Here is a 14,948-nt window from a genome sequence, read left to right on the forward strand (position 1 = left end):
GAGGGACAGAAAATTAAAAAGCTAGAAGATGCCCTTGTTTCTGGCTTGGGCAGCTGGGCGGATGGTGGTACCATTCACAGAAATAGGGGAAACAGAAGGACTAACAGATTTTGTGGGGGAAGATGGTGAGCTTGGTATTGGATGCGTTGAGTTTGAGATGCACATGGGAAATCCAACTGGTGCTGTCTAGTAGACAGATATATGGGACTGAAGCTCATTAGGGAGCTCTAAGTGAAGCTTCAATCATGGCCATAACTGTGCTTCTCAAAGGAGAATGTGTGCAGTGATGAAAGAAGGGACCGTACACATCCCATCTACATAATGGAGCAGTGGAGAGAGTTTCAGTAAGGAAACTAAGGAGTGACTTAAAACGTAGGGACAGCATCAGGAGGGAGTGAACACATTAAGGCAAGTCCTGTAGCCTGTGGTTAACAGCAGATGCTTTGGTGGTCTAGACTGGCTCGGTGCTCACCAAACCAGTCTCCCTTCCTAGATGCAGTAGTAAGCTTCCTTGCTGGAAGTTATGAGGGAGAGCCTCCTAGCTCGGGTGGCTGATATTCTGAATGTGAGAGGAAGTGATGGTGCAGGTAAGAGCAGATGTGTTTTCCTCATACTATTTTCCTTCCTATTTCATGATCCCTTTGGAGGTCACATTTAAAAAATCCTTTGGAAGGAAAACACTGAGATTTTGAGTTTTGTTATGGCAGCACAGCCTAGCCCATTTTTCCTCTTCCAGGCTCTGAAGTCCGACTGCTGCATTTGAATCCTGGCTTTCCCTCTTGCCAGCTCTGTGACCTTGAATAAGCTGTTTAATTTCTTTAAAATAAAATGGGCTATAGTGATAATTTTTACCCAATATGGTTATCTGAGGATAAAATGATGTAACAAATGTGAAGCACTTAGAACAACATAAAATGCTCTAAAAATTGTAGAAACCAATGGAAGGGAGAATGCCAAGAATGAGAAAATGGTATATAGCAGGGGTCAACAAACTACAGCCTGCAGGCCAAATCCATCCGGCTGCCTATTTTTGTCTACTTGACAGCTAAGGATGGGTTTTACCTTTTTAAATGGTTGAAAAATAATCATGTGAAAATTGCATGAAATTTTTGTATTCATAGATAAAATTTTACTGGAACACAGGCAAGCTCATTTGTTTACGTATTGCTATGGTCATTTTTGTGCTACAAGGATAGAGTGAGTAGCTGCACCATAGACCACATGGCCTGCAAAACCTAAAATATTTACTACCTAGCCATTTACAGAAAAAGTTTGTTGGGCCCTTATTTACAGTGTCAAATACAGTAAAAACTTTAGAGAGATAAGAACCGAAAAGTGTTCAATGGAATTTGCAATGGATTACCTACCAGTGACCTTGATAATGTTTTATTTATTTTTTTAGTGATAAAAATAAAAACTGGACTTTGGTGCCAAGCAGGTCAAAGTTTGATTCCTGATTCTACTACTTGCTACCTGTGTAGACTTGGAAAGTCATTTAACTTCTATGAGCTTCAATTTCCTCAATTGTAAACTGGGAATAAACAGCGCTACCTTTTGAGTATTAAGGATTAATGATAATTCATCTACCATAAAACAACAGATGTTCAATAGAAGGAAGCCATTGCATCATCCAATCTGCTGCTACCGAAGTTGTCTAAGTCAGTTTTTTTGGGGGCGTGGTGGTGGTGCATGGTCCAGGGATCGAACCCGGGTCTCCTGCATGGAAGGTGGGCATTCTCCCACCAAACTGCCAGTGGACTCTCGTCTGTTCACTTTAAAGGTTTTATTTTTGTCTTCCATGGTCTGATGTGTTATATTGTAGGTCAAGTCTTCCTTCAAATCTCACCTTCTTAATGAGGCCTTCCTTGACCATCCTATTAAATACTGCAATTGTCCTTTTCCCCAGCATTCTTACCTCAGTTACCCTGACTTATATTTTCTTTTTTCTAATAAAATTTACCACCACTGACATTCTATACAATTTACTAATTAATATACTTATTGTTTACAATCCATCTTCCTCACTAGAATATAAGTTTTTTGAGGGCAGGAATTCTTGTCTGTTTTATACAGTTATATATTTCAAGTGCCTAAACAGTACCTGACACACATTAGGTACTCAATATAGAAGGGGACTTTGCAAATACTTCTTTATTCACTGCCCAGATTACTCTGGGATATATCGGGGCATCACACTAACATGGACAAACCAACATAATCTCATGCCCTATTAAAAATTCCATGTACTTATGGTAAGTAAGTTGAACACTTATGGTGTTCAACTAAACTGATCATACAAGTTAAATCAGGTAATGCACTACCTAAAATATAAAATTCGCACCAAATAAACATCTCTCCCTTTGGTCTCACACAAAAGTTGAAGTTTTAAAATATGGACGATATCATCCTTTACCCTATATTCTAGTTTATATTAGTCTTATCCAGATCAGCTTCATTCATATCTCTACTTGAAGTCTGATCATTTTTTCAACTTTTTAAAACAGTTCCTATATGGGGTACTGCTGACTGTCATAGCTTCAGAGCTCTAAGTCTGAATTTCTGGTGTCACAAAAATGCCAAAGTTCGTGGGAATGACAAGATTATATAAAAATAGCTCAATATCTCAGAATTTAGAAAGAACAGTTACAACTCCTGAATATATGTGACTGCTATAAGAGCTTACAATCTAGGACCCTTTACAATAGGCCTCGACCTGATAACCCATGTTCTTGACTACAGTTCCTCAAGTTTTTATATTACAGTTAGTCCATATGATTAAGGCATGATAATATTTGTCTTTTTGTTCTTGGTTTTCATTTAACACACAGTCCTTGAAGTTCATACACCTAGTTGCATGCCCCACAACTTCATTCCTTCTTGCGGCTGCTCAATAGTCTGTTGTATGTATGATACAGCTCCCCCTTCCATTCCTCAATTGTTGTACCTCTAGGCCACCTCCACACATTGTGAATCTCGAACACTGTGGCCATAAACACCAGTGTACCGATGTCCGTTCCTCTCCCAACACTCAGTTCCTCCAGGTATATACTGAGCAACGGGGTTTCAGAATCATATGGTAACCCCACCCATAGCCTCCAGTGGAACCACCACACTACTTTCTAAGGGGCTACACCTCTCATTCCCTATTGACAGTGAATAGGTACATCTCTTTCTCTAGCACTTTTTCTCCCTGTTCAATTTTAAACCGTTTTATTCACACATCATTCAATACAACCTACATTTATAGACATGCCTTCACCACCATAATCTATATGAAGACATTTCCTTTTCTTCCACAAAGAATCCACACCACTCCTCCATGTCCCCTGCCTGTTGACATTTAGTTTTGGCATAATGCCTTTGTTACATTCAGTGGAAGCGTAACTGTTGATTATAGACCCTAGCTTGCATCGATTGTACTTTTTCTCATATACCCCTATTTCCAACACCCTGCAGTGTTGACATTCATTTGTTCTCTACATGTGTTCTAGTTTGCTAGCTGCCAGAATGCAACACACCAGAAACAGATTGGCTTCTAATAAAAGGGGATTTATTTTGTTGGTTCTTCAGAGGAAAGGCAGCTAACTTTCCACTGAGGTTCTTTCTTACGTGGAAGGCACAGGATGGTCTCTGCTGGCCTTCTCTCCAGGTCCCTGGGTTCCAATAACTTTCCCCGGGGTGAGTTCTTTCTGTATCTCCAAAGGCCTGGGCTGAGCTGCAAGTGCTGAGATGAGGAATGCCGATCTGCTTAGGCTGTGCTACACTGCGATCTCTCATTTAAGCACCAGCCAGTTAAGTCAAACGTCATTCATTGCAGCAGGCATGCCTCCTAACTGACTGCAGATGTAATGAGCAAAAGATGAGGTTCATGTACCATTGGCTCAAGTCCATAGCAACAGAACTAGGTGCCTTCACCTGGCCAAGTTGACAACTGAATCTAACTACCACAACATGCAAAAACATTTTTTTATTTGTACATTTAATCACCATCATTGTCCACTCTCGGCATTCCTAAATTATATCATCTCAGTCTTTATCTTCTATCTTTTCTTCTGGTTTCATATGCATCTGTTCCCAGGCCTCCTCCCTCAATCATACTGACATCCAGCTTCATTCACTGTACTTACATTATTGTGCTACAATCAGGTAGTATTGTGCTATCCGTTTTTGAATTTTTATAATCAGTCTTGTTGCATAATCTGTATTCCTTCAGCACCAATTGCCCAGTCTCAACCCTATTTCTTAATCTCCTGATAACATGTGTTCTTAACTTCAATTCTCAAAGTTCACTCAGTAATATTAGTTCATATTAGTGAGACTATACAGTATTTGTACTTTTGTTTCTGGTTAACTTTTTTGAGTATTTTAAATATTCCTATTCTAAAGTCTCTTTCAGCTTTTTCTGGTATCTCTAGTCTTGAGGCATGAAGTCTTACATTTGTTGAATCAATGGGTTCATTTTTTTGTACAGTCTGTAATACTGGATTTTAAGCTCACCTTCACAGCAGTTGCTTTGGCATTTTTCTCTATTTGGTCCTTAAGGTTTAGCAACTGAAAAGGTGCCAGAAATGTATCACTGAATGGCCTGTCTTTGGAGGAGGAATATAGTGCTGCATTAGGAATGTGCCCCAAGTGTATCCCCACAATGACACTATTTATGTAACTTTGAGAAAACTACTCTTTGAGTCTTAGTTTTGTTGTCTGTAAAGTGGAGATAATAATCTTACTATGTAGGATGTTGTGAAGAATTAGTGCAATAAAGAAAGCAAGGGACTTAGAACAATATTTATAATGTATTAAGTATTTAATAAATGATAGAAATTATTATAAATACATGGTAGCTATTATATTACTTGCCAATGCCTTCTCCTTGCTTTTTTTTAAAAAAATGTTTTTATTGGGAAATCTTCACATACCACAGTCCATATATGGTGTACAATCAATGGCTCACAATATCATCACATAGTTGCATATTTATCACCATGATCATTTTTAGAATAGTTGCATCACTCCAGAAAAAGAAACAAAAAAGAAAAAAGAAAAAAACCTCATACATCCCATACCTCTTACCCCTCCCTGTCACTGACCACCAATATTTCAATCTACCCAATTTTAACCCTTTATCCCCCTACTACTTATTTATTATCCATATTTCTTTACTCATCTGTCCATACTCTGGATAGAAGGAGCATCGGACCTTAGGCTCTCACAATCAGTCATTCACATTCCTCCTTGCTTTTCGATATGAAGGAAGCAACTTGCTCATAAAAACAGCTTCTGAATATGTCCAAGCTTTATATTTGGACACTTGTCAGATCTACTTGCTTTATTTGTGACATATGTTAGTTGAAGATGGACACGCACACACAAAACCACAAAGACACGTTCACTTGACTTTCATCCATCTCCAAGGAGCACTAATGAGAGGCGGGATGGCATTTCCGGTATTATCCTTTTTTGGAAATGGAGCCTAATGAGAGACTTGGATCATTTGCCAACTATTTTGGATTATTAAAATAGAGCAGTAGGGAGTGTTCTTCTGCTGAAGGGAAAATGACCCAGATACATTTTATTATTCAAAGAGAAAATATATATTTAACTTCTTGGCTATGTTTTCCTTGTTGATCAGTCCCTTTCAAAGGCTAGAAATAGAAAACAGAGCATTGAAAATGTAGTTGATGCTCAGTTAATATTGTTGGTTTATTAGTGGGAAGTGATAGGGACCTGGGCAAATTCTTGGGCAAGGGAACTTCATGCTTATCTCATGTGTCTTTCAACAATAAACCTTTCCTTAAGTAACTGTTCCTGTGGATTTGTGGATAAGGGAGAGCTAGTGAGTGAAAGCTGCAGGCTACTTTAATTTGTCATGGACTATGTCATGCTATCTATAAAAATTTCATAAAATGAACATATAATACTCTAATTTCATAAAATTATAATTTTATATATTTGAGCCTTTAAAAAGGCTCAAATTTGAAACATTTAATAGAGAAATATTTTTTACTTACCTGATCTTCATAATCAGATCCTGTATCAATGATTTCTCCAGTGTCCAACATCATGGAAGGATCAAGGTCACTTGAACCTAAGATTAGGAAGGAAAAGATCAGTTCATAGAGGCTACCTATTTATGGTTCTAAAGCAATCTGCCACTGGTTTTCCATGTTGTCCTTACAGTTACATTAAATTCACAGACATTTCTAGACTCCTTCTATCTGCCCGGCACTGTGCTTGGGATAGAGACAGAAAATGGAAAGATGCTTTGAACATTGTCTCTGTCCATTAGAAGAAGACATCCTGTGGGGAAGAATTGATTTGTCCAGCAGTTAGGTTCAGAAACCAAAAAGAAAGCACTATTAATTCTGGCAAGTCGTGAAGTGGTGGTAGAATTGGGATTCTCCACAGAGGAACTAATCTATGAACTGGAACTTCGAGCGTGAATAAGAGTTGGCCAGGAGGAGAAGAGGTTCTGGGGTGTGGAATAGTCACTGAGGCAGTAGGAACACCGAGAGCAGAGCACAAAATGGGAGCAAGGGATTTCCAGCACAAGAAGGGCTGAGTTTGCCCACCCCATGGAAATCTGAAGTTTCTCAAGTCTTTGGGTTAACTTAGTCTCTGAAAGTGAGAAAAATCAGGTTAACCTAATGTATTAGTAGAAATATTTTCCTCCAAAGATGACAGGTTACATTAAATTGTCTCCTCATTAATCCCCAAGGCTCAAATTAAACTGGCCATTTTCATAATGGGGGTCCTGAAGCACAAATGATCCATCACCCTAAGTTAACGACTCTGTCTTTCTGGGATATATAATCACTTCACTAGCTTGAAAGACAGAATTCAATGGGCTCATAAAATGCTATGTGAAGAACAAATCACCGCATGTTTCATTGTAAACTTGGCGTGACCAAATAATTCTTAAAATGTGCAATGAGTAAGATTTAATAAAGATGGATTTTTTTAAGTCAAGCATCTCACATATTTCTCACATAAGTAACTTCTCCAGAGATGATGTTTTCATACTTTCCCCCCAAAGGTGAATCAAGGTATATCTTACATAATCTTTTATCTTATCCTATCCCTGCTGTTTAACAAATAAACTAAGTAGTGAGTCCATTCCAAAATAAGTACTAATCAGTAACATCACTGTCCACTGTGTTTGTACCTTTAGAAAAAATTTTAAGGGTGATAGATTTTTTTTTAAAGTGGAGATACTGGACCCATCAAACTGTTTTTGAAAAATAACCAACCTAGAGTTGCCATGTATGGTTGCATATGTTGTGTACAGCGCAACTCTAGGTGATGCCATTTAATCATAAGAGTGGCCCTTGCAATTCCATTGTTAAAAAGGTAGCTGCTAGAAGGGGTTGGGAAGACTATGTACCATGACGTTAACAGAGTGAGACTAGAGGGGTGATTTGGGTGACTTTAATTTACATATAGAATTTTCAAAGCAGTAGGATTATGTATAACTTCTCTATCTTTTTCACTTTTGGTATTTTTATTTCTTTGCTTTATTTCTTCTATTAACTTTTGGTATTTTTTAAATGAATATTTTTATAAAGCTGGATGTTAGGACCTAAATACTTGGCTGTCTTGAAGCCTGGTATGTAGATCAGATGGTACTTGTGTGTTACGAGACAGGAGAGATCTCACAAGTAGAATGTGTAGTGTTCCAAGACTGTAGACATTTTAGAACAGTACTTCATAGAATTGCACCCCCCCACCCCCATTTTAGAAGAGAGGAAAATGAGACGTAGAGAAGTTAAATAACTTGGTCAAGGTCATGCAGTCGAGTGAGGTTGAAGACAAAACCTATGGCTCTTGTTTCTCTTTCTAACACCCTCTGATTCTAAATTCTAAGCAGTAGAAATCCAAATGGCTCTATAAATATTATTTTTCACTATGGAACTCTATAGGAGACAACTTGGAAGAGTGTCCCATCTTTTCTATATTCTGAAAAAATTAGGAACAGTGCAAGGCTGATAGGAGGCAGGTCACTTAGTGGCTATGAAAATGGAAGAATTGGCAATAGAATGGAGTCTCACTTGAGCATGTGACTATCAGTCCTCTTCTAAGTGGCTGCTATTGACTACATCATTAAAAGTAATGCCAATTTCATTTAGCTTTCATTACTCCCACAATATGGACATTTTCCACTAACAACTAGTAGAAGTGATGAGAAGTAGTTGGATTCAAGTGATACCCTTGCTTCAGCCGTATTTAGAGTGATTTGTGTAGAGTGAGCAATGTGACCTGAACACAAAGGCTTATTAAACATGTATTTAGCTCCAGTGTCCTACTTATTGTATTTAATTAGAAGCTGTACTTTCAGCTATTTTCAAAAAGTACAATGTGAAGGGCTCTTAAACAACCCAGTTAACAGATATCACATGTTAATATTTGAAGCCAGAACAAGGTTATTAGAAAACTATATTCAGCAACAGTAAAATGAAAAGATCTTTGTTGAGAAAATAGAAAACCGATGCTTATAAGGAAAAGAGATTGGCTTTTAACAGAAATTTTCTTGTATCATTAAGGGATGGAATTTCTTGACACATGGTTGCTCTTGGCAACAGTATTAATATATCATAGAAGGCAACAGGCAAAGGATATCATTATCAGCTCAGATAATGATTGAATAGCTTTCATTTTCTTTCAGCACTGGTTGCTTAGTTTGCTGAAAATGGGACCTTTAACAATAGCCCAAGGTTTGACATACAAAATAGGGAGGTAAACAGAGACATGGTACACATTTTTGCCTTCTTTTGTTGGACAATTTAATTATAAAACAATTTTAATAATCTTATTACTCAAAAAGGACACCAAAATTAGGGTACTATATTTTAAAAAACTAATACTATGACTTTTACTTCCCCCATTATGATTTTTTCAATTTCTTTTTAGATTTAAACATACTCTTTCTGTAGATAATGGAGAAAGGTCTGAGCTGAGATATACAACCCCACAGACAATACTCAATGTCACTAGTTTCAGATGTAGAATTGTCTTTAGAAATATTATTTTCAGATTATCTCCTTAGATTTAACTGGGAAGATGATATAAATTGGCTTGAGAGATACTAAAAAGCTCAACACATTGTTCCTGGGACAAGACTTATTTCTTGTCTTACAGACTTTTTTCCTTCCTGGTGGCTCTTCAATCCAGTTTTACGAAGGTGCTCCTTCCACTTTCAGTACCAAATAAAGAGACACTCCTGTAGTGCAAGGCTTGGGCAGTGAAGGGGGTCTACAAATAAATTAAACTCTTGTAACTCTTCATCTACTTCTCTCAAAAGAAAACTCTGTTCTTGTCCTGTTGCTTCCAATAAACTGTGAGCTGCTTGAGAATATGGTTGTATTTCATCACTAAATCCACGAACAAAGCATATAAATTGTATGCATTTAGCAAATAGATGCTGAATGAGTGAAAAAGGGTAAAATGACACTTTTCTTTTACAAATGAATGTCTTGACCTCCTTCATTAACTCTCAGACATTAAACACTTCCTAAGTGCCAGACCTGCATCCAGCCTTAATTCTAATGGGGTGTTGGGGGGGGAGTGTTATTAACACTTTTCATCAGAATTCTTTTGAGGAAGAGCACCGTATTTATTTAGAAAAGTATCTTGGAAGTACTTGGGACTAGAGGGTGAGCTCCTTGAGTCTTCTGGGTGGTGGTGGTCTGCTCTGGGTGAGAAGGGAAAGGGGCATTTTCCAGTTATTCCAGGACAGAGCCTGGGTGATGGAGGAAGAAAGAGAAAGAGAAGAGAGTAGATGCAGATCTAGGAAAATGGGGAGAAGTTATGTTGGTAATATTTGGTCTCTCCCTATGACCTGTCAAATCCTCAGCCAGTATAAGATATTAACTTACTATTATTATTAATTTCCCAATGGACTAGCAACATGCCTTGTAAGTATAACCATGTATTTTTCACAGCAATCTTATGAAGTAGGGGTTATCAGTACCCTCTTTTTACGGAAGAGGAAACTGAGGCCCAGAAAGATTGAGTGATGTGGCCAGATAGTTCTTCAGGAAGTATTAATGAAGAGCTCCACAGAGGAGCAGGCATTGCAGATGGAGTACGATGGGTGCAGATGTGGAGGGGAATGGCAGGCTTTGAGTGATGGCATGGAAAGTCTGCCCTAGAGCAGAAGAAAATTTGATGTGGCTGTCAATAGGCTCAGATGAATAAACCAGTCGAGGCAGCCAGTTGGGAAATAAAAGCCTCCTTTGCGTTCTGCACTGTGTTGGCGCTGGAGAAACAGTGGTTAAAACAAACATATGTAGCCCCTCCTCCACCCAATGCTTTTTGTCCTCATAAAACAAGGGGAATAGATTTTTAACAAACAACCATATATCCAATTGCATAATCACATATATATTGTGATAAATACCCTGAAGGAAAAGAACAGGGCACCGTGCAAGGGTGTAATGGGTGATGGGTTGAGTCTAGTCTGGGTTGAGGTCTGAGAAACTCTCCTTGAGGAAATCACATTTAAACTGAGACACAAAGTAAGCTCTGTCCTGATGAAGGGTGAGGCTAGGAGTTGGGGGAGCAGAAGGATGCAAACTGGGACAGGTATCCCAAGCAACAGGAAGAGCAGGTGCAAATGGCCAGAGGCAGGAAGGTAACTGAGGCATTCAAGAAAGTTCAGGGGGCTGGTGTGGAAGAGGGGAGACTGATGGGAGGTGATGCTTGGGCATGAAAGCACCGTTGTAGGCATGCTAAGGATTTGGGGCTCTATTTCGCTAAGACCCATTGCCCAGCCTGCTGGAAAGTCATCAAAGGTTTTGGCAGGGAGGTAGGACAATCAAAGCTGCATTCTAGGAGGATCCCTATGGCAGCCACAGAGTTCATGAGAGAAGGGAGAGACTAGGGCAAGGTAGAAGGCACCTGTAGTAACGTAAGCAAGAAATGGCAAAGCCCTCAGTGATTACAAGGTGGAGGACAGGATTCCCAAGGCATCTCTGAGGAATCTGGTGTGGGACTTGAGGGCAAGAACATTTTTGCCAGGCTCTCTGGAGAAAGGTCAGGGCAAGAAAAATAGGACTGAAAATCATTCCCATGGATGTGATATGAGAAGAGTGAGGCAGCTGAGCTTCTGCACCTAAAGTCCAAAGCGAAATCAATGCTTAAATCAGACAGAGTTTCTATTTGGAGGGATGGAGAAATTTTGGTAATGAATGTTGGTGGTAGCACAACCTCGTGAACATATTTAGCAGCTCCGAATTATATATTTGAATGTGGTGAAAAGGGGAAATTTGAGGTTGTATGTAAGTTACTAGAATAAAAATTAAAAAAAAATCATACAACTATACAACACAAACAGGGAATCCTAATGTAAACCATTGACTGTAGTTAATAATACAATTATAATAACATTCTTTTATAAATTGTAACACATGGACCACACTAATGCAAGGTGTTAATGGGGGGGGGGGTTGTGGGAATTTTGTATCTTGAACATGATTTTTCTGTAAACTACAGAAAAATATAACTATAACTAAAAAAAAAAAAGATATATATACAAGAAAAGAGAGAGAGAAATTAAGAGTGGAAGGATGGAACCTGGGGCTGACAACTGAGCACAGAGCCAAAGACATGACTTTGAGACCTGGCTCTGAGTGAGTCACCAACATTGAGAATCAGGAGATTTCAGCTACAAATGCAGGTGTCTGTTATCTATTGCAAGAGAGGAAAATCCAGCAACACCTGTCCCACAGTTGGAGTTGTGTGGCTTTAAATAGTTGTCTATATTTTTAAGATTTTAGTGTGTTTCTTTATAGCCCAGATCTCCTGATCTTCCCCCTTTGAGGCCAGAATTTATTATTTTTATGTAACCGTTCCTCCAGTTACATTTCAGTCACTAAGGGCTCTGATAGACAGGATGAGTTTATTTTAAGGCTGGAACAGAATCCAGCTTTCAGGGGACTCAGAGGGGAAGGGAGCTACCAGACGTTGAGGCAATAAATACAGACTCCTCTGTTCATAAGCTTGGGGGTGTAGAGAGGAAAGAATGGGTCCCTGGAAACCATGACTTTGGGCCAGGCACTATGCATGCCACCAAGGGGATTTCAAAGACATGGCACCCGGCCTCAGGCAGAAGCTAGAGCAGCTGCCTTACTGCAGAATGAGGCTACCTTGGAGAAGTGCCACAGAAGAGGGACAGAGGAAGTGAGGAGGAGTTCTAAAGAGGAGCAGCTTAATTCAGCAACTCCACTCCACAGTAAGAGAAAGCTGAGGACATCCAATACATATTTATTGCTAGAGGGTTCTTTTTAAAGCATGTTCTAAATAAAATGTGAATTTAAAAAGCACAGGAGTCAGCATTTTCAGAGCAGCAGTAGTCTGGTTTACATGATCTTCATGGCTTCTCAGTATTCTACCTTTCCACCTTTCCCTGTGATAGGCTACGTTTTTGTAAATATCATTGCAGAATTGGGCAGATGAGGTTACACAGTTCTTTGAGCTCTGTGGGTCTGCCCAGAAAGACTGACACCTTGCATTTCTTTTTACCTTTCCTTTCTTTGAAGCTGCTCATAGGTGGCTTTAAATTGTGGTTGATATTTTTCAGAGTTTAGCCTGTTTCTTTACAGTCCAGAGCTTCTGGTCTTTCCCTACTAAGGGAAGAACTCAGGAGAAAGGTAAGGATTGAAGTAAAGGTTTGAGGATCAGCCTCCCAGGAGTGAGAGTTGAAACTATGAGGGACCAGAAAGCAGAGAGAGAGGGTGAAATGAGGGTCATACATTGGGGATGTGATTGACAGGACAACTGACCAATGTCAGACTCCTAGTTGAGTGTGTCACAAAAAGGAGGGGCAAGGCCACATCAGGAAAGTGGCTATCAATTGAAGGGGAGGCTTTTTCCAGGCGGCACAAGAGAGAAGTACATGAGTTAGGGAATCCTGGAGGAATTGCAACTTAAAACTGCTGCACAAAGTATGAATTAGATTGGGTTCTTTTTTCCTGTTATGGTAACATTGTCCTCTGCTATGTTGGGACTATCTGCTGATTTCATATGTGCCAGGACAAAGTTATAGCTTTTCTTTTTTTTCCTATTCTATCCCTTTCTTCCTCCGTACTCTTCCTCCTTCCTTCTCTTCCTCTCTTTCTTTCTTTTCCTTCTTTTTCTTTTCTATGGATGAAAAGCCAGAGGTCCCAAGGGTACCCCAGTCTGTTCTCACTGAGCAGCTCTGCAGGCCCCTGTGTCCGTGTTACTCTGTCTGAACCTTCACATGCCCTTACTGCGCCTAATGGTGGGAACTACTGATACCACCCTGTGAGCAATGCAATTAGGGGAATAACCCTTGATTCCTGCTTTATTTTATAGCTCTGTTTTTAAACGAGAAAGTATCAAAAGACCAAACTTAGCGAAGGAAAAATAGCCAATATTCTCGAAATGCTAAAGAAGATGAAGTAAGCAAAGCCTTTAGACAACGAGGCTCTAAGGCAGTGGAGGCCTTAATCCTTACGGCATTAAGCACTAATGATCACGTTTAACCATTTATACAAAACCCAAACATCTGGCAGGTGATCATGGTGTACTGTTGCCCAGAGAACCCACTGACTTACCTGTCTCACCCTCTTTGTTCGGAAATAACTTGTTGTCAACTGCCACACTGATGTCATAGAACACCTCATCCTCACCTCGGTCTGCATCAAACTGGGGGAAATCAGAAGGACAGACAAGTTTGGAACATAAAAGCACATGAATTAGTTCACTCTAAAATATGATGAGCATGCATCGCACAACTGTATATCCAACAATGCAAGCCAATGAGAAAGAAAGCATTTGAGTCATCAAATTTAGAGTGGTTTTAAATTTTTGAGTGGACGTTTAGAGTGTTTTTAAGCCCCGACTCATATCAGAGAGAGAAGGCTATGGGGGAGTAAATTTACAGTTACTTATGGTTAGGAAAAGTGTGTAACATTTTCTAAAGTTATAAAGAAAGCTTTGGAAAAAAAATGATAACTGAAATTTACCCTATGGCTTTCTAGCTCTTAGCATTTCTAATTAAAAACAACAATAACAACCAGCAAAATATATAGTTCTAAATAGCAGAGGAAAAGATTTTCTAATTTATTGCTTAAAAAAAAAGAAATAGCCCCCAAACAATAATCTTTAGATATAGATGGGTATAAACATCTATAGTTTCTCATTTATAGATTTAAATATTTACTGTACCATTGTCTAAAATTCACAAAATTTTTTTTGTGAATTTATAAATAGCTTGTAGTTTATATTTATAAATTTCGCTTTTTCAAGCAGCTCAGTGGTTGGTTTAATATAGCTTTGTAGTTTTAAAAATAACTTTATGGAGTTAAAATCACTATGCAATAAACTGCATATGTTTAACGTGTACAATTTGATAATTTTTTTCCTCCCTCTCTTCCTCCTTTATTTGGTTACATTCAGATATTTCTCATGGATTCTGTTTTTTAATCAGAGAAAAATCATGCATTTAGAGTTCCTACATGTCATCCTGTTATTAACACTTGCATTAGTGTGGTACATTTGTGGCAATTAATGAAAGAACATTTTTTATAATCTCAGTATTAATTATAGTCTATGGTTTACTTTGGAGTTCACTGCTTGTGTTGTACAATTCCATGGATTAAAAATTTTTTTTTATTCTAATACCATGTATACAACCTAAAATCTCCCCCTTTTCACCGCATTCAAGTACGTAATTCAGTGCAGTTAATTATGTTTACAATGTTGTGCTACCATCACCACCGTCCATCACCAAAAACTTTTCCATCACCCCAAACAGAAAGGCTGTACAATTTAAGCATTAATACCCCATTCCCTGTCTCTGCTCTGAATCCTGGTAATGTGTATTCTAAATTCCAATTTTATACTTTGTTTATTCTAATTATTTCTTATCAGTGAGATAAAAAATATTTGTCCTTTTGTGTCTGGTTTATTTTACTCAACATGATGTCTTC

General features: G+C 38.6%; 1 protein-coding gene across 1 annotated transcript in view; it reads right to left on the reverse strand.

The window, feature by feature from the left end:
- Positions 1 to 14,948, reverse strand: part of AK5 (adenylate kinase 5) — a 303,940-nt gene that overhangs the window by 141,172 nt on the left and 147,820 nt on the right. Inside the window, exons 7-8 of the mRNA XM_077120572.1 lie at positions 13,572 to 13,662; positions 6,009 to 6,085 (exon numbers count right to left, since the gene is read on the reverse strand). Coding sequence (XP_076976687.1) covers positions 6,009 to 6,085; positions 13,572 to 13,662 — 168 coding nt within the window. The remainder of the gene's footprint in view (positions 1 to 6,008; positions 6,086 to 13,571; positions 13,663 to 14,948) is intronic.

Source organism: Tamandua tetradactyla, chromosome 11 (genome assembly GCF_023851605.1).
Source record: "Tamandua tetradactyla isolate mTamTet1 chromosome 11, mTamTet1.pri, whole genome shotgun sequence".
Lineage (NCBI taxonomy): Eukaryota > Metazoa > Chordata > Mammalia > Pilosa > Myrmecophagidae > Tamandua > Tamandua tetradactyla.